This window comes from Centruroides vittatus, unplaced genomic scaffold, assembly GCF_030686945.1.
Source record: "Centruroides vittatus isolate TY-2023 unplaced genomic scaffold, ASM3068694v2 contig_417, whole genome shotgun sequence".
In the NCBI taxonomy this organism is placed as follows: Eukaryota; Metazoa; Arthropoda; class Arachnida; order Scorpiones; family Buthidae; genus Centruroides; species Centruroides vittatus.
This window is the reverse complement of record NW_027122227.1, coordinates 176,946-200,729: the sequence shown is the minus strand read 5'-3', so window position 1 is coordinate 200,729 and position 23,784 is coordinate 176,946. Positions and strand designations below refer to the sequence as shown.

General features: G+C 33.7%; 1 protein-coding gene across 2 annotated transcripts in view; it reads right to left on the bottom strand.

Annotated features, from left to right (window-relative positions):
* The window catches only part of Nf1 (neurofibromin 1), a 141,005-nt gene extending 131,286 nt beyond the window's left edge, over positions 1 to 9,719 (bottom strand). For both annotated transcript variants that reach the window (XM_067271960.1, XM_067271961.1), the window contains exon 1: positions 9,565 to 9,719. In XM_067271960.1, the coding sequence (XP_067128061.1) occupies positions 9,565 to 9,648 (84 nt within the window). In that variant the 5' untranslated portion in view covers positions 9,649 to 9,719. The remainder of the gene's footprint in view (positions 1 to 9,564) is intronic.
* Between the last annotated feature and the right edge of the window lie 14,065 nt (positions 9,720 to 23,784).

Sequence of the window (23,784 nt, the reverse complement as noted above, 5' to 3'; positions counted from 1 at the left end):
TTGCTTGGGACACCAAAACTTATCTGTTTTTTCAAGAATCCATTATATCACAAACAATGAAAATTTTTTCAAACAACAGGAAAATATCAGTTATTTGAAAAATTTCCCTTTAAAAAATTATGCTCATTAGCACTTCACATGATTTTGAGATTTGTTAAAAAACTCATCCACCTTGGTTTGTTTTGATGTCACTTTTCTGCCCATTGAATACAACAATTGCTTGATATTAACAATGTCACGTACAGCCTATTTGTTTATGCTGAAACTCATCAGCAGATCTTCATTGAGTCTTTCCAAGTTTCAAAACTCTGAAAGAATAGATGGCCTCACTAAACTTCAGCACTACACTTGGACCAGCATCAGAATTTTCACTAGGTGGCTCTTCCTCAATCATATCAGCATGCTGACTCTCTTCATACAATTCTTCAGTTGTACAGTACATATCCCAGATGTAACAAGTGCATCATCAAACCCTACAAATTCCTGGAACCACCAAACTATTAACTAAATATTTAAAAAAAAACAAAATTTACAATAAATGGGCTGGAAAAAATCTGTTATTTTCAGCTATGGATCTGCTAAAAGGAGGTAAAATTACATTGATTTGGCAGGACCTGGGAAAAAATCTATTGTTTCATGATCTATTAAAATGAGATTCTACTGTAACTTATTGATACTATTCTGTGTAATAAATATTTAACAAATTTACAGCGACAGAACTAATTCTGTTTACATTAATTTGTCTCAAGTTGTTTTTTTGTTTTTCTTTGAAAAAATATACACCTATGGGTTAACATGTAAAAATTAAAGTGCATCTTAGATTTAAAGATGTCTTTTTATCATATTTACTTGAGTGTAAATATGATAAAAATTTAACAAATTTTATATCATATTACACTTTATTCTCTAAAATTTCCTTGCTAAACTTAATCAGCATAAAATTTTTAATTTTAATTAAACTGTATTTTTATGCAATAGTTATAGATATGATATTCTTTTTATACTAATATGAATACAAATACATACATACTACATAGTTTTGCTCTAACACAGTTTGAAAATTGGGGATATCTCCCATACAACATGACTTCCAGTTTTGTTCTAACATGGTTTTGGAAATCTTCTGTACAAAATTTCACAATTTTTAAGTGTAAACTTTGTTATTTGATATGTTTTTTTATTCAAGCAAGCAAGCATGTTGTCTCAAATTTGCCCATGGATTTTACAATATTGAAATTTTCAAATTATTTTGTGCTTTTTGTCAGGTTTACTTTAATGAAAACTGATAAGACAAGGAATAAAATTCACTAACATTCCTATCGACCAGGTGTCATTGTCATTGCTTTCAGACTTTAGCCCTAAGAATGTCACTGTGTATTCTTTTTATAGATTAATCTTCATATTTAGTAAAGTTTATTTAAACATTTTTAAGTAAGTGTTATTAAACTTCTTTTAACCATAGATATTACTTAACTACAAATGATTACTTCATTCATAAAAATGGAGAATGAAATACAGATGAATCTTGGTACTCAAACAATTCGATATTTGAACACAAATTCTGGAAAAAAGTTGCTCAATACTCACTGAACAAACACGACGCACTAGAACAATTTTTGATTAATAACATAATTTTATTTCGTCATCCATAAAAATTTTTTACAATAAAAATAAAAAATATGAAAATGTTGCTGATACTACTGATCAAGATCAACAAAAAAAGCTGAGATGACAATGATACTTTGAGATGACAATGATACAATTGTAAAAAGAAAACGTCCTTGTTTAACTAAAATTAATATTAATGTAATACACTACTTTTAATTGTGATACTTTTGGAACCTAACCCCATGTTTTGCATTAGTCTTTTGTTTTGTATAGTACAGATTTACATAACATGACACTTTTTCAGAATGTAACTACAGTGTTATTTGAAAGATACCTGTGTATATGTGTATGTGTATATATAATCTGCTTAGTATTAATTTTAAAAACCTTGTACAAGACAAATCTTTTCAAGAAAGTACATAAATAATGAAATATAATATTCGTTGCATCATTTTTAGCTCAAAATATAGCATATTATATAATAAATATAGATGTATCATATTATTTTTATTGTGCTGTAATATATAATATAATAGAATACAGCATGATAAAAGTAATAACAGATTTATTTCACAGTATCTAGGATTAAAACTTTTCATAAAACTTTGTGCTATCAAATTCAGATAAGTAATACTCATATGCATATAAGAAAACTGAAAGCATGATGATAAAAATATATCTATTTATATAAATAACTTTAAAATATAAATGTAATACTTCCTATGGAAAATACAATTCACTTGTGATTTAAATAAAGATGTGATAAACAATAAGCAAAACAAACCTGAAAATTTGCTTATTATAAATTTATTAAATAGCAAACTTGAAACTGGTCACTATTTATGCTGCTTTCTCACATACTTGCAGATAAATTCTATAATTTCATTTCATTCTATTATGAATTATCTACTTAATATAAATTTTTGTGTACTGAAATTATGTAAATATTTACTTTATTTTAGACTAGCTCTGTTTAAACATCAATTTTAATAAAAATTTAAATTCAGTCTTTTTATTACTTTATCAAAGAATGATCAGACAAATCAATCCAAATTAAATTTATTAAGCCAGAAATTTTTGAAATAGAAAATAATAAAATACTAAAATACGAACAAAAGAAACTCAAAAACAAACTATTAAATAATTATATATATAAACAACTCAAACAAATTTTAATTGATAAAAGCCAAATGATCTTTGACGAAATTATTGGGCAATGTTAATAATTAATTACTGATTAATTTGACTGGGGGTAGGCAGTTAAGCCACCATTTTGTATTAATTTTAATAGTAATAATAATAAATATACAGAATATAATGCTTTAAAGAAGTAATAAACACATTTAAACTCACAAAAAGTTTGAAGAAAAATTAAAAATAAAACTAATTGATGTACTATACCAGATACCTAGAAATTACCTAATACCAGCTTATTTAGTATTTTCAACATTTGACAATTACAGACATTCAGGCTAAAGATTGCATAAGAGCTTGTCTTTGGGCTATATGCAATCATCAGCCAGAAATAACAAGAGTTTGAAACCCATTGCCAAGTGTTGAGTACTAAATACACTAAAAAGCAAAAGGATATCAAATAAAATACCACAAAATAGAAATAATTTTTTCAACAATATATTTGTACAGTGGAACCTTGCTTAATGAGTGTTTCACATAACCAACAAATCAAATTTTTTAAAAATAACTTGCTTAACAAGTGAAGTTTCGCATAACAAGTGACAAGGAGAGGGGAAGTCCCAGATTGTGCACATGCTTCATCATGCTATTATCTGTGATTTTTTTGCTTTCTGCAAATTGAATTTGCATTCCAGGTTGGTTCATTCTGTGCTAGAAGAAAAGATGATAATGATTCATGCTCCTTAACTATGTATATTGTATAATTTTCTTTGAATAAATGTCATACATAAAATACCATATTTACTTGCGTATAAGACGATCTTGCATATAGGACGAGGTGTGACTTAAAGATCAAAATAAAAAAAATTAGATTTATAATACAATTCTAATTTTATTTCGTTTAATCACAAATAAATTATCATCAAATGCACATATTAAGACAAACAACCATGTTTTCTTGATGCTATCACCTTTTGTCTACTCAGACTTGCCCTCTGAAGCTTTGTTATAATTCTCCTCTTTTTCACTCTTACTTCACAAAGCATCAACCTCTGATCTGTCGAGTGAATTTAAAATGCAGTATTTCCTGAATGACTGCTATCAGCTTTTGAAGATTGCTTTTCCATGTACCTGATACCCATGTATCAAAACCAAAAGATAATAATGCACAGGAAAAAGTGGCAGGAAAAAGTTTATTTTTAATGATTCAGAATGTACAAATATTCATTAAAAATACCAATTTAAAAAAATATGAAATAACTACATTTATAATCATTGGTAAGTGACTAACTATTTTCGGATCATCTCATTAAAAGCAACATTCACCTTGACAGCACTCTCCTTTAATGGCAGCATGAACTACACGGTTCACAAAAATTATTGCAAAACGCAAAGGATCTTTCGCTTGCACGTATAGGACGACTTAGGATTTTGAAGCAGTAAAAAATGAATAAAAACCTCACCTTATACACAAGTAAATACGGTATTTGAGTATTTTTTTTGGCATGGAACGCATTATCATATTTTACATTAATTTCTATGGGAAAAATTGTTTCGCTTAACGAGTGTTTCGCATTATGAGTAAGGTTCTGGAACAAATTATGCTCATTAAGAGAGGTTCCACTGTATATATAAATATACATATATTTACAAGGTAGCTTCAAAAAGTTCCCAGAATTGGTTTATTACTCAAAACTATATGTACAACTGACAAATCAAGTACAACACATCCTTCAAAGTATTGTCATTCGGCAACCACACACTTTTGCCAATGCTGGTATAGCTGAACTGCTAAAAACATTCTTGGAAGCCGTCTCGCAACAGCTCCTATAACGCAGATGTCACACTTTGTATGATCTCATCTGCATTCTTGAAGTGGTGTCCCTTGATAGCATCTTTCAACCGGAAATCGCATGAGGTCTGCCATGAGCATTCATGACACTGTGTGTTGGCAAATACAATGCATGTTCAATTGATCATACAGGAAGGAATGACAACTTCCAACTGAAATTCGTACTGTCTTGGTGGTTTGCTCAATTGATTGCCATCTTGTCTAACCTCACAATCTCACGTACAACCAACACTTTTTCCTCAGACGTTGATGTTGACAGACAACCACTTTGCAAATCATCAAAGATACTTTCTCATCCCTCATGAAAGCATTTTTGCCAGTCATAAACTTGAGAATGCTTCATGGCAGATTCAACATAGGCAGCCTGAAGCACCTTCAAGGTCTCAGAGGGTTTTCTCCAATAACAAACAAAATTTGATATTTGCACATTTTTCTTCCACAGACATTTTTACCAGACTGTTTCACAACGTCTCACTAACACAACCTTCAGTGAATGGTAACTGTTGTCATCTTTGAGCAAGTACAGATTTATTTGAACACATGTTTAGCTAAGACATGCACTACATGTTCCCTTTTTCATTGCCTTTAATTTAATCCAGCATAATTCTGGGAACTTTTTGAATCTACCTTGTATATATTCATGATATTTTAACTATTAAGACAAATTTATTCTTGATAAAACTTACATTTAACCTAGAAAGAGCATTTTACATAAAAAGATAATTATTTGTAAATAACTGTAGAGTTATATTCTATTTTTACGAAATAAATTTAAATAAAGAAAACAAAAACAAATTTATTTTTAAATTTATATAATAACTGAAATTTAAATATTTAAAATGTAATAGAGATTATAATTAAGGGACAATAGTTTCTCTGCATTTTGAGGAAGAAGTTTACTCATCTGGTATATATATACAATTCACATATCAGTAAACATCAGGGCTATGTTAAACCAAATTTGATATTGATATCAAATCTAGGATATCAATATTGTAAACATGTATCAATTTTGGTTATTGGCACAGCACTGGTAAACATCCTTTCACTAGATACACTACTGGAAGAGCAGTCAAGTAATGCCTAACTAATTTTGACAATTCTGTGTAGATAAATAGCATTATTTGCTCACCAAGGAATATCACATTTGAAAAAATTTTCAATAGCAACTCCTTTTAGAATAAGACAAAACTCTTTTTGTTTACATTTACTTTCCAACAAAATTTCATCTAAACAAGATTGCATATCTTGAATCTTATCTTTATTTTTCTCATCTTATTCCATGGATTAGGGTAGATGTACCAGTTTTGGCCAGCGTAGTGCCAGTTCTGGCCAGAAAACAAATTTAACTTAAAAATATAATCACAAATGAAACAAACTTCTATTGTTAACTGTTCACACAGTTAACAATAAAAGTTTGTTTCATTGGACAGATTTGAATATGTGGTGATTATATTTTTAAGTTAAATTTGTTTTCTGGCCAGAACTGGTACACCGGCCAAAACTGGTACATCTACCCTATATGTTTAAAACAAATTTGAAAGAAGGTGTGAGCTATGTGATGGGGTGGATTATACACCAATTTTAAATTGCAATTGCAGGACTGAATCTATGTGCACAAAAGTTGAATATGTTGTGGTTGGGATCTGGTTACAAAAAATAAGCAATATTTCAGTATTTTTCATACCAGGTACACAATGCCCAGTACTAAGCAGCTTTTTAGGACTCAGTATATTACTAACTAAAACTATCTAGAAACCTTATAAAAAATCTTTTGAAAAATTTTTCAAAAAAATTTTAAAACTAAACTCAACCTCATGCTAACATAATTGACACTCCACAGCAACTTACAAGTATATTATTTGTAAAATTAAGACAGAAATTTAGTTTGAAGATGAACTAAAATTCAAAAACATTTACTGACTTGAACTTAAATGTGTTTATTATTCTTCTAAAGCACTTTATTGTATATAACATTTATTTATTTTTTTTTTTGGAGTCTTCTTATTTTGCTAATATTTGCACAAATAGATAAAATACAAGAATTCAATAATCATCAATCATTCTTATTACCTTAAAAGGTTATAAAATTTGGCATTATCTTTGTAAACAAATAAATATTTCAAACAGCCTATTTTTATTAATTAAAAGAAATCTTTATGGTAAAAATCTGATTATTCTCAGCTTACAATCTTATATTTAACTATTCAGAATGGTTTTTATAAAAAGTTTTAACATACAAACTTTCATTCAAATATATTCAGGTTCCAATCTAAATTGACATATTTCCAGTATAACATTAATCAATGGGTTGAGATTTGATTAGTCAGTATTAATGTTCAATTAACTTCAGCAGTCTAAAATGTTTATATAATTTGATACTTTAATATATATATATTTGGGGAAAATTCAGAGATGAGCAACCTTTCCTGGATTTGGGCCACAAAAGAATGTAGGCTTCCAGCAAGCTACTTATATTTTTTCTTTCAGAGTTGCAGATTTTAAGCTAATGAATACCAACATATTTGATAATCTCCAATATCCTAGGTACTTTTCACCTGGTTTAATTTGAATAGTCTTCATCATGGATATCAACTTAGAGTTGCATAATTGCATAGCATGAGACACAAAACAGAAAAATAAAATTACCTTGCCAAAGCCACAGAGCCATATATTAGAACCCAATACAGGTTGCTCATGACTGATTTAAAATAATGTAGTATAGAATATGAATCATATTTTGACTGAAAGAATTTCTTTTAATTAAGAAAAGTTGGCTTCCTAAAATTAACAGTGATTTATTTATTACTGTTGTTATTTATCGAGACTGACAATAGAACATTATATTATTAATCCTTATTATCATACTATACTATAACAATACTTGAATATTTGTTTACAAAAATAAACAAAAGTGACAAGAAATAGTAATCATTTCCAGATTTAATGACTAATTTAATAAACTATTTATACATATATATATATTTATATACTGAAGAGCCATTTACATTATGACCACTTCCCACCTAGAGTAGTGAGCTCACCTGGAGACAAAAAAAGGTGCATGCACAGCCCATACTGCCATATATAAATAGCCAGTGAACTGTGTCTCTGAATGTAAAGTTTTTGGCTGCATCATGGGAAAAGCAGCAGATTTATCAGACTTTGATAAAGGACAATTCATTATGGCCAGGCCCCTGAGAATGTTGACCTCAGAAATAGGCTGCGTTTTTTAATGCAGCGAGTGTAGCGAAATGACGTCACAAGCAGTGTTGGCCAATTAGAAACCAGTTCCAGTGTGTTTGCTGTAAAGTGCTTCTCGAGCGCTGCATAAAGAAACGCGGCCATAACATGACTGGTGGGCTGTTAGTACTTATCGAAAGTGGTGTACAGATGGAGAAGTGAGAAGTTGACAGCCAGCTGTATGTTGTCCGCAGTGCATTGATTCCAGAGGGGGAGTGGAGACTATTATTCATTGTTCACTGTGACCAAAAGGCTACAGTGACCCAAATCACCAGCAGCTACAACAATGATGACCAAGACAATGTGTCTCAGTACACAGTGCAGTGTACCCTTCTGCATATGGGCCTGCATTGCTGCCAGCCCAGCTGAGTCCCCGTGCTTACAGCACATCATCGACAACAGTGTCTGCAATGGGCCAGGAAGCATCGCAATTGGACCTTAGAGGAATGGAAGAAAGTCATCTGGTCCGAAAAGTTACATTTTCTGGTCATTCACATTGATGGTCGAGTACAGATATGCTGATTTCCAAATGAGACCATGGCAGCCAGATGCACAGTTGGATGGATACAAGCCAGTGGAGGTGGTATTATGGTGTGGGCAATGTTTTCATGGGACACAATAGGACCCATCATCCCCATCAAACAATCCCTGATGGCTATGCACTATGTGAATATCATTGCAGACCAATTCACCCCTTCATGGCAACAATGTTCTCAGCAGGTGATGGCCTGTATCACCAGGATAATGCACCATGTCATAAGGCCCGAATCATCACAGAGTGGTTCGAGGAACATTCCAGTGAATTTCAAGTCATATGTTGGCCTCTGAATTCACCCGATATCAATCCAATTGAATATCAGGTGCAGGTGAACATTTGTTGTTCCACCTAGAAAATCTAATTCATACTGCCGCACGACCACCTTGCAATGTTCGGAAACTGGAGGACCAGCTGGTGAGCGTATGGTACCAGATACCTCAGACTACCTACCAACACCTTATCAAGTCAATGACTCGCCGCATGTTGGAAGTTTTGCAGGCAAAACAAAAAGTGGTTTTACGTCATATTAAACAGGTGGTTATAATGTAACGGTTCTTTGGTGTATATAAGTGGTATCTTTCTTAATTCTCTTCCATACTAATAAATTATTTCAAGACTCAGTAAAATAACATTTTTTACATATATAATTAAATAATTTTCCAATAAAAGTCCTCCAAAATTCAGAGTTGCTGAAAATTATAAAATTTTAGATAAATTATTACATATTTTTAGATAAGCTTTATTTAAAAAAAAAAAAAAAATGCAATTTCATCAAAACAAGTGATTATATTTAAAATAATTTTCTACAAACCAACAATCTTAATCAAAGTTTAGAATTTATCATCAACCCATTAAATTTATATAATAAAGTATCAAATTATATAAAGATTTTAAACTGCTGAAGTTAATTGAACATATCATAAATACTGACTAATCAAATCTCAACCAATTGAAATAACGTTATACAAGGAATAATGTCAATTTGATATATCTGAATGAAAGTTTGTATGTTAAAACTTCTTTATACTAATAGTTAATTTGAATCAATGGATAGTAACCATTCATTCAAATTTCAAAACACAAAACCGGCAGACGACATGACAGTTCGTAGAAAGAAATCACATTCATCATCGCCGAATTAAAACGAAAAAATATCGAACGTTTAAATGCTTTTAATTATTTCCATTACCTGTTCTTCAAACCTTGTTATCAACGAAGAAACCCATTCTACTGGTTTCTGCGTGGCCATTGTTGTATAATATATCAAAAACATCAAAGACAGAAGACGGATTCGATCTCAATCTTCCGTCTCCATCTTTTCCCGTACTCTAACCGAACGTAAGCCGAAAATCATATATGTATATATATATATTCCTTTCTTAATGCAATACGTTTAATGAATGAAAACTGAAATTTGTCTTTTTATTTGTTTTATTTTTTTAAAATCTTTTTTATTAAAAAATAATAACAATAAATTTCTTTTTGTTAATATTTCTATTTGTTTAATTTATAATATTAAATTTATAATATTTATAGTTTTTAAAATAAAATAAAATATAGTTGTTACGTCTGTGTTATGTTTGAGTAATATAACGAATTTTAGAGGAATTAAAAAGAAAATTAGAAATAAAAAAATTATATGAAATTAAACATTAGAAATGAAAATTTTTATGTTATTATTAAAATTAATAAAGTATAAGAAACGAGCAATTATTTTTTGACGTCACAATTCCAGATGTAATGTTTTTAGGTGGAGAGCATATATTTTAAATTAAATAAATTTAAAAATACATGCTCTCCACCTCAAATTAGTACTGTATTGTCTTGCCCCTGTATATTATAGTTTTCCTGTTAGCAATAGTCATGCCGATCATTTATCGATCTCCTTTCAGGAGAAAAATTTTTGAATTGAAATAACGTGGCTTTCGGTGTAAACTGGAAGTTTATATACAGTTAATTGGGCTTCCTATCCTAAGCTTTTCATATCTGGTCTTGACTTTCATATATATAATTCCATTCTCAAGATTAAGGAAGGACAGACAACAGCCAAATGACAGTGAGTATTTACAGGTCTACAATTTTTTCAAGTTGCAGCCCAATGAATATAGCGATTTCATAAAAGTTGTCGATATAGTACATCTTTTTTAAATATTTAAAATAAAATTATAAATTTGTTTCATTAATTTGTTAATACTGTATTACAAAACAACTTATTTATTTAATAAATCGTCTATTTGAAAAATTCTTTAATTACAGTAGAGACTGTAAATCGGAACCCCGGTAATCGGAATCGCCGGTAATCGGCACGATTTTCAGTCGGACTGTGTCGTGCTGAATCGAACGTTTCTGATACTAAATTTACTTCTAAAGTATAATTTTTATGTTTTTATATTCTTCAATATATTTATTTTGTTTGTACAAAATGCAGAAATAATTTTTAACGATACGATAGCCTCGATTATTATTATAAAAATTTTCGTTAGGCTTAAAATCGACGAAAATTCAACACGAAGCGACACGCAACGGAGAAAAATTTGAACATCGGACAGGTTAATATATTTTTTCGTACATAATCCGTAATGGGAACAAATCCCTAATCTGAACAACCCCAGTCCCCAATTGATTCCGATTTTCGGTTCACTACTGTAATCACTTAAAAAGGTATACAGATGTATTGATTGAAAATGAGACATGACAAGCTGATTATAAAATAACTATTAGACTATTACTAATTATTAAATAACAGAAGATTTTTATTACAAATAAAAATGTTTAAATTTTAAATAAATATCTTATTTCTGTATTTTCTAAATAAAATACATAAAAATTGATATGAATTATTTAATTTGATATACCGTATGAAATGATATTTTACGGTTGATTCTGGTCCTTATTACAAGAAAGCATCACAAAAATAATAATTTACAGTTACGATACGCGTGAACTTTTTTAAAATTTCTACTATTAGTTCACACTCTCCCTATATATATATATCTTGTTCAAATTTTCAATCGTTAATAAAATACTTTTTATTCATCCACTCAAGTTCAAATACATTTTTTTAAACTTGTAGTGGATGACACTTGATGTTAATACAGTTTTTTCAAATATTAATTCATTAGTTAAATTTAATTATTGGTTAATATTACCTGTGATATCGAAGATGGAGACGGGGAATTTTTTTCCCCTACGTTTGAGATGGCCGCGTTTCCGGTAATCTTGAATCAGATTATCGAGTGATAATCTGGAAGCAGATTAACAATGGATAATCTCGAAGTAGAATACCGAGTGATCTAAACGTTAGGGAGTGTACCCGTACTATCTGTCGCTATTTGTCGCATTATGCAAATTAATAAATTTCCCCGTCGCCGTCTAGTATCTAGGGAAAAATTTCTCCGTCGCCATCTTCGATACCACGGGTAACATTAATCTAATTCAGTGGTTCCCAACCTTTTCTAGGGTGCGGAACACTTTTGTGAGCAATTTTCTTTAGCGGAACACTTACTTAAGTTAATATGAAATACATAAGCTTGTCATCAGTTATTTTATTAGAATTTAGAATCAAAATCTCTACTCATATTATTAACGCCAATTCTAAGACAGGAAAAAATATACCTAAATAACTTTAATGGGAAACTTGTGCCTGATGTTTTTTACATATTTCATTCAGTTTTTATCATTGCCTTTATCTTATTCGAAACAGTAGTACACTCTATAAGTACGAGTCGTACATATATATTTAAGTTTATGAAAATTTTATGATTTTAATTTTTTGATATTCGGCGGCTCGAATACGATTGTACACTTTCCGATTTGCGACTAAATCTGCGGAACACTTGGGAGATGCTTACGGAACACCAGTGTTCCGCGGAACACCGGTTGGGAACCACTGATCTAATTATTAATACTTTAAATAGAGTTTAAGCAGTTTGTAATGAAAATTGAAATCAACAGGCAGTAGCTCATTCGGTAAAATGCAAGAATTTCAGTATTTTTCACGTGAAGGTGAAGAATGCGAGATCAATTCTTGCGATAATTGATAAATTTTTGAAAAGTTTTGCTTTAAGTAGATGTTTTATCCAAATGATTTTCGAGAGTGAATTAGCAGTTGTGGCTTAGTAGTTAGAATGAAGGATTTTTCTCAAAAAATAAATTTGAAGAAATTTTATGCTTTGGGTTCAATTCCGATTTCTCTTTCTATTTTGCCACTTAATATTGTGATTCTGTCATATGTATATACATATTTATATTAATTGTAATTATTTAATAAAAAGTAACTAAAATAAAATTTTTCTTTGTTGACCTAAGTAGGAATTTACTTTAAAAAAATTTTTTTTTATATTACTTGTTCTTCCCATTAAGTTACGAGCGGAGATTTCTCTCTTTTTTTTCTTTAAAAAAAAAAAAAAAGAGAGAAAAATTTGTACGAAATTTTATATTTTTATGAGAGTGAACACACGTCCACTTTTACGGGAAACATTACGTTCGATGGGTTAATTTTAAAAAATCCAGCAATGAGTTGCTTAACTTTTCGGGCAACGTTTGGTAACACCATCTGTCATGATATTTTATTAAAAACTTTTTATATTTTTGACTATTATAAAATGACAAAAACTTAATTTTGAGGGCAGGGGTGGATTTTATAAAAAATTGTAAACGTTAATAACAAGTAAAATCGTCATTAAGTCAAACCCTACTGGAAATATACACAACTTCCTTTATCTCCCCACCCCTCGACCTTTAATAACCAAAATTTAATAGCATCAGTCAACCTAATACACAAACCTCCCTGCAAAATTTCAGAAATTTTCAGAAAAAGCACAAAGACAAAAAGAGTTATTAAGCTTTAAAGAGGTTGAAGAAAATCGTGCACTCTCTCTCACACACGAACATATATACATACAGAAAAAAAATCCATGAAATTTTTTTTGCATTTCTCGGCATTTCAAGGTGTCCTGAGATCAAAAATGTAAAAATCTTGGGGTGTCATTTTTTGACCGATCGTCATACTTTCCCTCTGTTATATACAGCCAGAAAGTTAAAATGTATTGATTAACACTATATTGCAAGAAAATGTATTTATTAATATATCGCATGTACTTCTGTGTACTGTACATAAAATGTAATGTATACAGTCTTGAAGTTTGATTTAATTTACAGTAAGCTAAAATGGACATTTGCTTTCTCAGTTTTAACTTTTTTAACAAAATAATGCCTTCCTTCAATATTCCTTTTAGAGATGTCAGGTAAAATTTTAACCCTCTCCCTCTCTCCTGCGAGGAAGAATTTCTTAAAATCCTTTTTTAGTCTGCATTCTCATCGCGTACCCTGTGTACCAAATTTCAGCTTTCAACTCCTAACGGTTTGGGCTATGCGCTTATTTTTATCGTTATTATTATTATCAACCCATCTCCATTATACATATGAATTTCCCGCATAAACGCAAAAATCCTTATCTAAAATAGTACAGTAGAAGTCGAGTTCATCACCCGGCTTCCCCTTTGTGGACCAATCAATCAATCAATCAATGTTTTTTATTAGGTACAAACAAAATGTACATTACCTGGTTCCGCCAGATGCATTACCAGGCAAAACAAACAATTAATCATATATATACAGGAAATATACCGTATTTTACGGACTATAAGACGCACTTTAATTTTTAAGCATTTTTTTTTAATACATATAAAATACATATAAGATGCTACGGACTATAAGACGCACCTGAATTTTGGAGGCAATTTTTCGAAGAAAAAAATGCGTCTTATAGTCCGTAAAATACGGTAAGTATAAACCAAAATACATAAGCTAGAGTGTAAAAAAAAAATAGATGCAAATGAGTGCATACATTGAGTAACTTTAACCGTGTGACAACATTAACAGATACAGACAGTTACAACATAGCTGCTAGACCACCCATTGGGGATAATCCAACAAGTACATAATAGCACATACACAAGCACAAAACAAACATGAACCTAAAATAAAGGGCCCAGCGTAGCAACCGTCCAGACCCGACACATAAGCGTGCAAACAAGCACCTTTACATACAATACATATAATACATTCTACCTACTAATACATACATACTAAGATATACATATACATATAATACATAGAATACATACATATACATACATTACATACTAATACATATCAAGAATAAAATACAATATATAAAAAGCACATTCTGCGAACATGCTAGTGAGACTACAAATGTACCGTTGTTTTCACACAGATTACCGTGACAATCATGTCATAAGAAATACCCGTGAGGGATACAGCAGAGGAAAGCAGACATGCTGAGTTCCAAGGGATACAAATAACAATTGTTACACGACAAAGGTTTGCGCGAGTGATTACAAACAGACAACCGAGGGGCACATCCAGTGCCGAGTAAATCAGTTGAAGATAGTATTATGAGTAACATGATTTATATATTTAGCCAGCCTTTGAAAGGCGTTATAAACATCCTCGCTACGCCAAATATCCGGTGGGTGGCACGGCCATCCGACCCCTGCCTCTTGCAGCAAGAGCTTTAGATCAAGCCTATCCCTGTCGAACATGATGCAGTGAAAAAGATAGTGGATCGCACCATCCTCCACCTGGCAGATCTGACACAAGTTAGAAGGCCTGTGAGTAAAACGGGCAAGGTATGCCGCATATTTACCATGGTTTGTCAAGATTTGGCTGATATAATATTTTTGATGGTACCACTTGTTATCAAGAAAATGATGCAAATCAGGAATAAAGTTGTAAGCAGTGTGATGGGCATAGTTGTCCCAACGGGCTTGCCAATCTTGAAGCGAGTCAGTCCAAAGCAATCGACGAAGCGTCCGCTGGCTAAGCACATCATAAGATATTGGGAGAGTCTCGTCATTGGTGGCCTCCTTTGCCAACAAGTCTGCTCTATCATTTCTGACAACCCCTTGATGGGATCTAATCCAAGTAATACTGAATTCACAATTGGTCGTCTTAAGCGAGTTCCGGATCCTTTCGGCCATTGGATGCAGGCGTTACTTCTTAATAAGTTGTAAGAGGACAGAGAATCGGTGTGTATCTCAACGGAGATATTGTTGTAATTCTGAATGGTGTAGTCAACCGCAGAGCTAATCGCAAACATCTCCGCTTGAAAGACGCTGCAATCATTGTGTAATCTGTATTTCTGATGATAAATTTCATCGTCACTATTATAAACGACGAAACTACACCCAGTAGAGTTATCCATTCTTGACCCATCTGTATATATGTGAAGACACGCATTGGTAGGGGTAGTAAAACCACAGTTGATAGTCTCATTTGGTGGTAGGGACCCTCGAAAGGGCGAAGGCCACTCTATATCACCGTGTCTTAGCAAACGTGAGGTCGTCTGTATGTTCCTGCCCCATTTTAAGTGATAATACTTTTGCCTTTGCAATATGGTGAGGTCAATTGGCTGTTTTCTTGCCAACACTTGTAGACACCTGTTGCTTGTGGTCCGGAAAGCCCTAGTAATGAGTAATAGTGCACGTCTCTGTGATGCTATCAGCTTCCTATTTTGATGAACTTTATGCGTGGCCATGCCCCACGTGCCACAGCCATAAGTAATAATTGGGACGTAGATAGCATCGTATATCACGGACATAGCACCGGTGGAGAGACCCCAGTCCCTCTTGGCCACCTGTGAGAAAGACTGGAAGATGAGCCCAGTTCTTCTAGTCACATATTCAATATGCTGATTCCAGGATAAGCGAAAGTCAAGGATAATGCCTAAATATTTTAATGATTGCCGAACCTTAATTGTCTTGTCGTGCATTTTGATCTGAAGAGGTCGTAAGTATAAATTTGGGTTCCTTGGCTTATTAAACACGATGGCCTGTGTCTTTGCAGGATTGAAACATAGCTTATTCTCCAGGCCCCAATTATAGACTTTCTGGAGCATGGTGTTCGTGCTGTTCTCCAAGTCTGCTCTGGAGCGCCCTCCTAACAGCATAATGGCATCATCGGCATAGGCATAAGTATAAGTTTGTCCAAAGTTTCCTTGTAGAAAAGCATCAAAAGTGATTAGCCACAACAAGGGCCCAATAACGGACCCCTGTGGGCAACCTCTAGTAACCTCCTTCCTAACATGATTTTGGCCATACCTTAAAATGGCCGTACGTCCCTTGAGGTAATCCTGTAAGATTCTATACAGGTTTCCCGGACACTCAATCACCCGTAGCCGATGTAGAATTAGGGGCCACCACGCACTATCGAAGGCTTTCGATATGTCGAGGCTGACCCCTATAACGTATTTGTGAGTTTCCAGTAGGTGCTGTACACTATCAACTACGGCCTGTACGGCATCTTCTGCCGAACGCTGGGGACGAAAGCCAAACTGGTGTAGTGCTACGCAACTATTGTGTTTGATTTATGTATTGCTTTGTGATTTTTTTTGTATTCCGTTAACCGTGTCGGGTTTTCACCATGTATCGCGTCATGCAGATACGCTCTGCCGATTGGTTTACCCTGTGTCACGTGATAGAGAAATTCCCCGGATGGAGGGAGGTATAAAAGGGAATGTACGAACTGAGAAGAGACATTTTTCCCTTCAACTGGCGCTTCGGACATTTGGACGTATACGATATTAGGAAGACAAAGGAAGGATCGTTAACGAGAAAGGTCACCCGTTCTGCACCAGGAAGACGGAGGTACACGTCGTATAATTATCGTGAGATTACATACTCATTTTTTTGAGCGTTAATTTTCTCCAATTGTCGGAAGGACCGAAATCTTGTAATTAATTAATCGTATGATTAACCTTTGTAATATATAGATATAAGTTAATTGATACTCGGTGTATATATATATATATAAATAAACGTGTTAAATTCCTGTAAATTTCTTTGTGAAGTCCTCATTTTATACCAATCTCACAAAAATAATATACCTCGGTATATTAAAATTTTACATTGGCGTCCGCGACAGGATTGGTGTAAAAAGGGAATTGTGTGTTGTAAGAGGACTAAGTTAGATTAAGTTATTGTACATTGCGAAACTTAAGTCTTGTTGTAAGATGGAGGACCAAGTCTCTAGTGAGGTGCAGTCATCGAGTATAACTGAGATGTGTAATGTGCCAATAGTAACAGGATTTATGGGGATGATCCCTTGCTTCTCTAACTCACCAGGTGACGTGCTGGACATATATCGGTTTTTTCAAACTGTGGAGAATGTGGCTGCGTTGGCTAATTGGGACGAAAAAGTATGAAAAACAGACTTATCAAAATTGTAAATATATATGCCCCCACCAGAGCGGCAGAAAGGAGGGTTTTCTTCTCTGATTTAAAAGAGTATGTAAGTGGAAGAAGAGATATAATATTAGCTGGTGATTTTAATTGTGTCACGAACCAACTTGACAAAAACACACAACTACTGCCCGACAGCTCAAGGAAAAACCTAACTGATTTGATTGATAATATTGATCTATCTGATGCGTATAGGACCATCTACCTAAACAGCAGGGGATTCACTTGGGAAGGTCAAGGCATTAAAGAAAGAATCGACAAAATCCTCCTAAATAAAACAATAGGAAGTATTAAACATATTTCTATTAATGACGTATTATGGGAAGGAAGAAAATTATCGGATCACAAAATGATAAATATGACTCTCCAAATTCATAATGAAAGCCTAAAAAGAAATAATATTAGAATAAATAACACAATCCTAAATAACAATGAATTCATCAATAATGTTAAAAGCCTTTTAGAAAGTAGCAAAAGTGACATAAACTGGAAACACTGGGAGGAAACGAAAAAAGACATCATTCGGTTAGCAGAAAATACATGGAAAAAGATCAAAAAAGATAGCTTCAATAGGATTAAGAAATTACAAAGAGAACTTAGCAATAATATAATTAAAAATGATACAAAAGAGATTGAAAAAGTGGAGAAAGAAATTAATAAAGAAATTGAGAACAAAATTAAAAATAGCTACACCTCCTATAAAATGAGTAGACTAGGTATAGAAAGTACTGCCAATAAAATTATATTCAAGAAGAACAAATCCTATAAAAAGAAAAATGATATAGAAAGCATTACAATTGATAATAGAGTCACCTACAATCTAAAAGAAATCATTAAAGAATTTAAAAAATACTATACTATGATATTTAAGGAACCTAGGACCAATCTAAGAAAATGGAAAGAAATTGCAAATGTCATCAAACCAATTAAAGAAAAGAATAGCAGCTTACTAAACAAGGAAATAAGTGTAGATGAAATAAAAAAGGCGATCAACTTACTAAATCCTAATAAAGCACCTGGTGCGGACAACATACCAGCGGAATTCTACAGATTCTTCAATGATGACATAGCAGACATCTTTCACAGCCTGTTTAAGGAAAACTCTTTCTCCAAAAATTTTAACCAAGGCAAGATGAAACTTATAAAAAAAATGATAAAGAAAGTGGTAAAGTAAACGAGTTTAGACCAATCACCCTCCTTAATGCAGATTACAAAATCTACAGCATTGTCATAGCTACTAGGATCAATAATATTTTTAATAACACCATAGGGCCCACCCAGACAGCAGGGATGAAGAATAGGACTATTCAGAATAACATCATGTTCATCAACCTGCTAAAGCTTATAATCAAAAAGAGAAATGCTCCACTCTCCATCCTGTCAGTGGATGTGGAAAAGGCATTCGACACGGTAAATAGGGATATTCTTTGGAAGACTCTTGACTTATATGGCCTAAACAACCAAGAAGTTGATATGATAAAAAAGCTTTACTTGAAGCCGCAAACAAAAATAAGTATTAAAAATTTTGAGTCCGATAATATTGACTGTAATGCGGGTGTAAGACAGGGGTGTCCCAGCTCCATGGCCTTGTTCACTATATATATAGAAACTATCCTGAAAATGATTAATAATGACAAGCTTATCACTCCTGTTCATATTCCCGGCATGAATAGGTCTATAAAATACAAAGCCCATGCGGATGTTGTCAATTTTCTTCTCACCGACAATATCGCTCTCAGCAGAATCCTCGATAAAATTAACACATTCAGCGAGATCACCCAAATGAAAATTAATGAAAATAAATGCAAAATAATAAGTATACATGGTAACATCAACTGCAGTAATACTAATATTAAAACTGTCGAATCAATGAAAACATTAGGAGTCTGGATAGGGAAAAATAGCAACAAACTTAATCAAGAGGACATGTATAAGAAAATCGTGGACACTTTGGAGCAATGGGACAACACCTGGCTCTACATGCCAGAGAGAGTAGTTTTGGTAAATAAACTTGTATATTCTAAAATAATATATCATTTATACGTTTCAAACCTCTCCAAAAAAGACATAAGAAAAATAGAAAAACCAGTATATCAATACATCTGGCAGAGTGAATATGAGCCCATCAAAAGAAAATTGATGAGAAACAATATACAAAATGGAGGATGGGGAATATGGGACCTCAAAAAACTAGAATGCTCCCTGCAATTGGCAAATATAATAAACGTTATTATTAATGACGACCATCCTCTGGCTGAATTGGCAAGCTACGTTCTCGGCCCTTCAGCCAACAAACTCAAACCGAAAGCCGGTAATTCTCCATTTCTGGTGGACAACAACACCACGTTCAAGAATTGGAGACAATTAATCAATCAGCTAGTAACCAATAACAACATAAATGGTAACATCAAGCCAAAAAACATCTATAGAATCATTCATAAGCAGGAGATCAACAAAAATATGTCAGACAATACAATAGATTGGAAAAAATGTTGGGGCAATATCAGAAACCTACCGGCAGAGTGGAGAGAAACCTCCTGGAGAATTATTAACAACGCCATAATGTCGAAGGCCCTCCTGTACAAATATCACAGAGTCAGAAACGACAAATGCCCTCGTTGCAGTAAAGAGAAAAACAACATTCACTTATTTTACGAGTGCAACATGGCAAGACACATCTGGTATTGGATTGACAAACTCTTTAAAACTAAACTCAACTGGCAATCAATCTGTTATCACACCAAGTTACCCATCAAAAATCAGAACAACTACCTCATCAACCTTTTCATAGCAGCTACAAAAAGAGTTCTGTGGAAAGCAAGATGTGCCTTAATTTTTAACAATAAAAAATGGAATGTAACTCTTCTTGCAACAAAAATAAGAGAAGAAATAGCCACAAAAATTAAATCTGATATGAACAAAATGACAGAAACTGAGTTTAGACTTTACTACCATGGTACCGACTCTGTAATTTGGAAAAATATAAATGGTGACATCATCCTCAATGATCAGTGTTGAGAGGTCTCCTCCTCGCTCCCCCTTTTGTCCTATTCTTTTGAACTGCTTGGGACGTTACCTGCTGTGTCATGAGTATTGTAGCTCCACTAGGCTGTTGTGTTATTGTTATGTTATCGTTTGCTAATCTATGATTAACATGTGTCGGGCCCCCTTGTATGTTATTTTTTGCGTAACTATAGTTTGATTTATATTATGTACAGTACATACTATTAAGGAAACGTATGTCATTATCTGCTGGAGTAATGTTTGCTTGTGTTTATTACCAAAATGTTGTAAAAATTCCTTGATACTCATAACATTAATGTGTAGATCTCCAGAACCTATGCTTCGTGTAGCCCTATACCCATTTAATGTACATAGTTTATTTATAATCTTCTAATGGTATAGGGCACCTGGTGTTGTACCATGATAGTACCTTTTGTCAATGCCATGTTTATTGTATGTATACTCTTTATACGTCTAAATGTAACTCCTGCAGCAAAAACACTCTGCTCACGCAGGGCCTATTGTAATTTTGTCTAGAAATAATAAACTTTATTTAAAAAAAAAAAAAGAATCACAGTCATTCAAGCAAGACTGAAAGGTGAGCCATTGTCCATATTTTTCAACCTGAGGGAACAGGGGGCAGAGACCTATAAGGAAATTAAGGAAGCCTTAGAAAAATGTTTCGGTCATAAGGAGAGGGAAAAAGACCCCTTTGACTTAGTACTTAAGATCTCTCAGAAAAGGGGAGAGCGCGTTTGTGAATATAGTATTCGTATAAAATCCTTGTTCTCCCGCGCAGTAACAAAGAACCCCAACTTAGCTATGCTAAGAGACAATACAGTGAAGGAATGCTTCATGAAAGGGTTGGTACCTGAAATACGTAAACCTGTGATGCAAGGAAGACCGAAAACCCTAGATGAAGCTATAATAAAAGCTGAAAGCGAGGAGGATATTGAGGCCGCTTGTGGGAAACGAGGTAGCATTAATGAAGTATGTACTAGTATAGAGCAGGAGAGAGAACCAGATGATGATAAACGTAAACTGAGTAATAGGGTAGCGGATCTGGAAGTACAGATTAAGCAGTTAGGGGAATCCTTGTCGTCGATGATGGAGTGTATTAAGGAGGGCAAAGGCCCCAGGAAAGAGTACGAACCTCGTAGATGTTACTTGTGTGGCAAGAAAGGGCATTTGTCTAGACAATGTAGGCGACATAATTTAAACTAATCAACGGTCATTTGGATGGTCAGGCAAATGACCGACTTGCTAGTATAGAACTGACCAGGTGCATATACCTGACTGAACGCGGGTTACCGATCATTGTTGGTAACTTATTAGGTCGGAAGGTTAACGGGCTTGTGGACACGGGTGCTGAGAGAACTGTTGTAAAGGATGAGCTTACGGACTGGGTGAGGTTAAAGAATGAGAATTGGATTGTCAATAATGATACTTGTATTAAAGGGATGTCTGGGACTATTATCAATAGTGAGGAAGCCTTACTTGCTAGGTGTAGATTTAGTAATGAGAGTGAAATAGAAATAAGGATCCCTAGTGTCAAATTTCCAGGAGGTGTTTGTTATGATTTTATTTTTGGGATGGACATTATTAGTAAATATCCGGAAGTATTGGTTGAGTTAGGTCCAGTGATCAAGCCAGAACATGGAGAGGGAAATAAGGACTTCTGTATAAACATAAATAATGAGGCTGATCCAAGCAAGTGTATGTGGGAGCTTGACCATATTGATAAGCAGATAAGAGATAGGGTGATGGAAGTGTTAAACAAGTACCCGAATGCCGTCGCGAATGAACTTACCGATATTGCTGGATCAATCAATTATGTGCATTCCGTTAAGTTAGAGTCCGATCGTCCCATCAACATCAAGCAATATCGGATTCCGTATAACTATTTACCGGCCCTCAAGAAGAAGGTCGGTGAATTATTAGAAGCAGGCATATGTGAAGAAAGTACCTCTAGTTGGAACTCCCCCATCCATGTTGTCCCCAAGGACTCTGGGGAAATCCGGGTCACCCTCGATCTCCGCAAAATAAACGAAATTACCGAACCGCAATTATTTCCAATGGCCCGGATTGACGATATTTTCTCTCAGTTAGAAGGCAACCAATTTTTCTCTGTATTGGATTTAAAGGCGGGGTACTTCCAAATCCCGTTAGATCCTAAAGTCAGGCATATTTTCTCGTTTACTACGCCATGGGGGAAGTATCAGCTTTGTAGAATGCCACAAGGCGGGAAGAATAGTGGCCGATACTTCCAATTCGTTATGACTAAGGTTCTCGCTAGATTTGTTGGAAGTAGCTGTTTCGTTTTCCAGGATGACATAGTGTTATTCTCCAAAACGTTGGATGAGCACCTGGAACTTCTCGAACAAGTAATAGAAACCTTAATAAATGAAGGTCTTAAGGTGAACCCAAAAAAATGTCAGATCTTGGCTGAGGAGGTTAATTATTTGGGACACATATTAAATAGCAAGGGTATAAGGCCTGACCCCAGAAACGTGGACTCTATAAGACAGATAAAACAACCTAGTAACGTCAAGGAAGTAAGAAGTTTTTTAGGTGCAATAGGGTTCTTCCGGAATTTCATCCGGTCCTTCTCTGATATTGCGGCCCCCTTAATCGATCTGACAAAGAAGGGTAAGAAGTTCATTTGGAACCCCAGTTGCCAAGACTCCTTTGAAAGGTTAAAGGATGCCATTGCATCCCCACCTGTCTTAGCTCACCCTGATTTTTGCAAACCTTTTTATCTGCATACAGATGCGTCCGATAAGGCGGCAGCTGGCGTCCTTGAGCAAGAACATAATGGTGAGTTAGCCCCAATTGGTTACTACAGTAAAAGATTTCAAGGGGCGGAATTAAACTATTCCACCATAGAAAAGGAGTGCCTTGCGATTGTCCTTGCCTTGAGACACTTTAAATACCTTGTCTTAGGGCAAAGAACGATAATAATATCAGACCACAAGCCGTTGATATTTTTAAATAATATTAATAACGGGAGTCGCCGCTTGACACGTTGGGTGATGGAACTAATGGATTACAATATCGAAGTCAAACATATTAAGGGTGTGGATAATACCGTAGCAGATTTCCTGTCTAGAAATGTTGATATTAATCACCTCGACGTAGATACC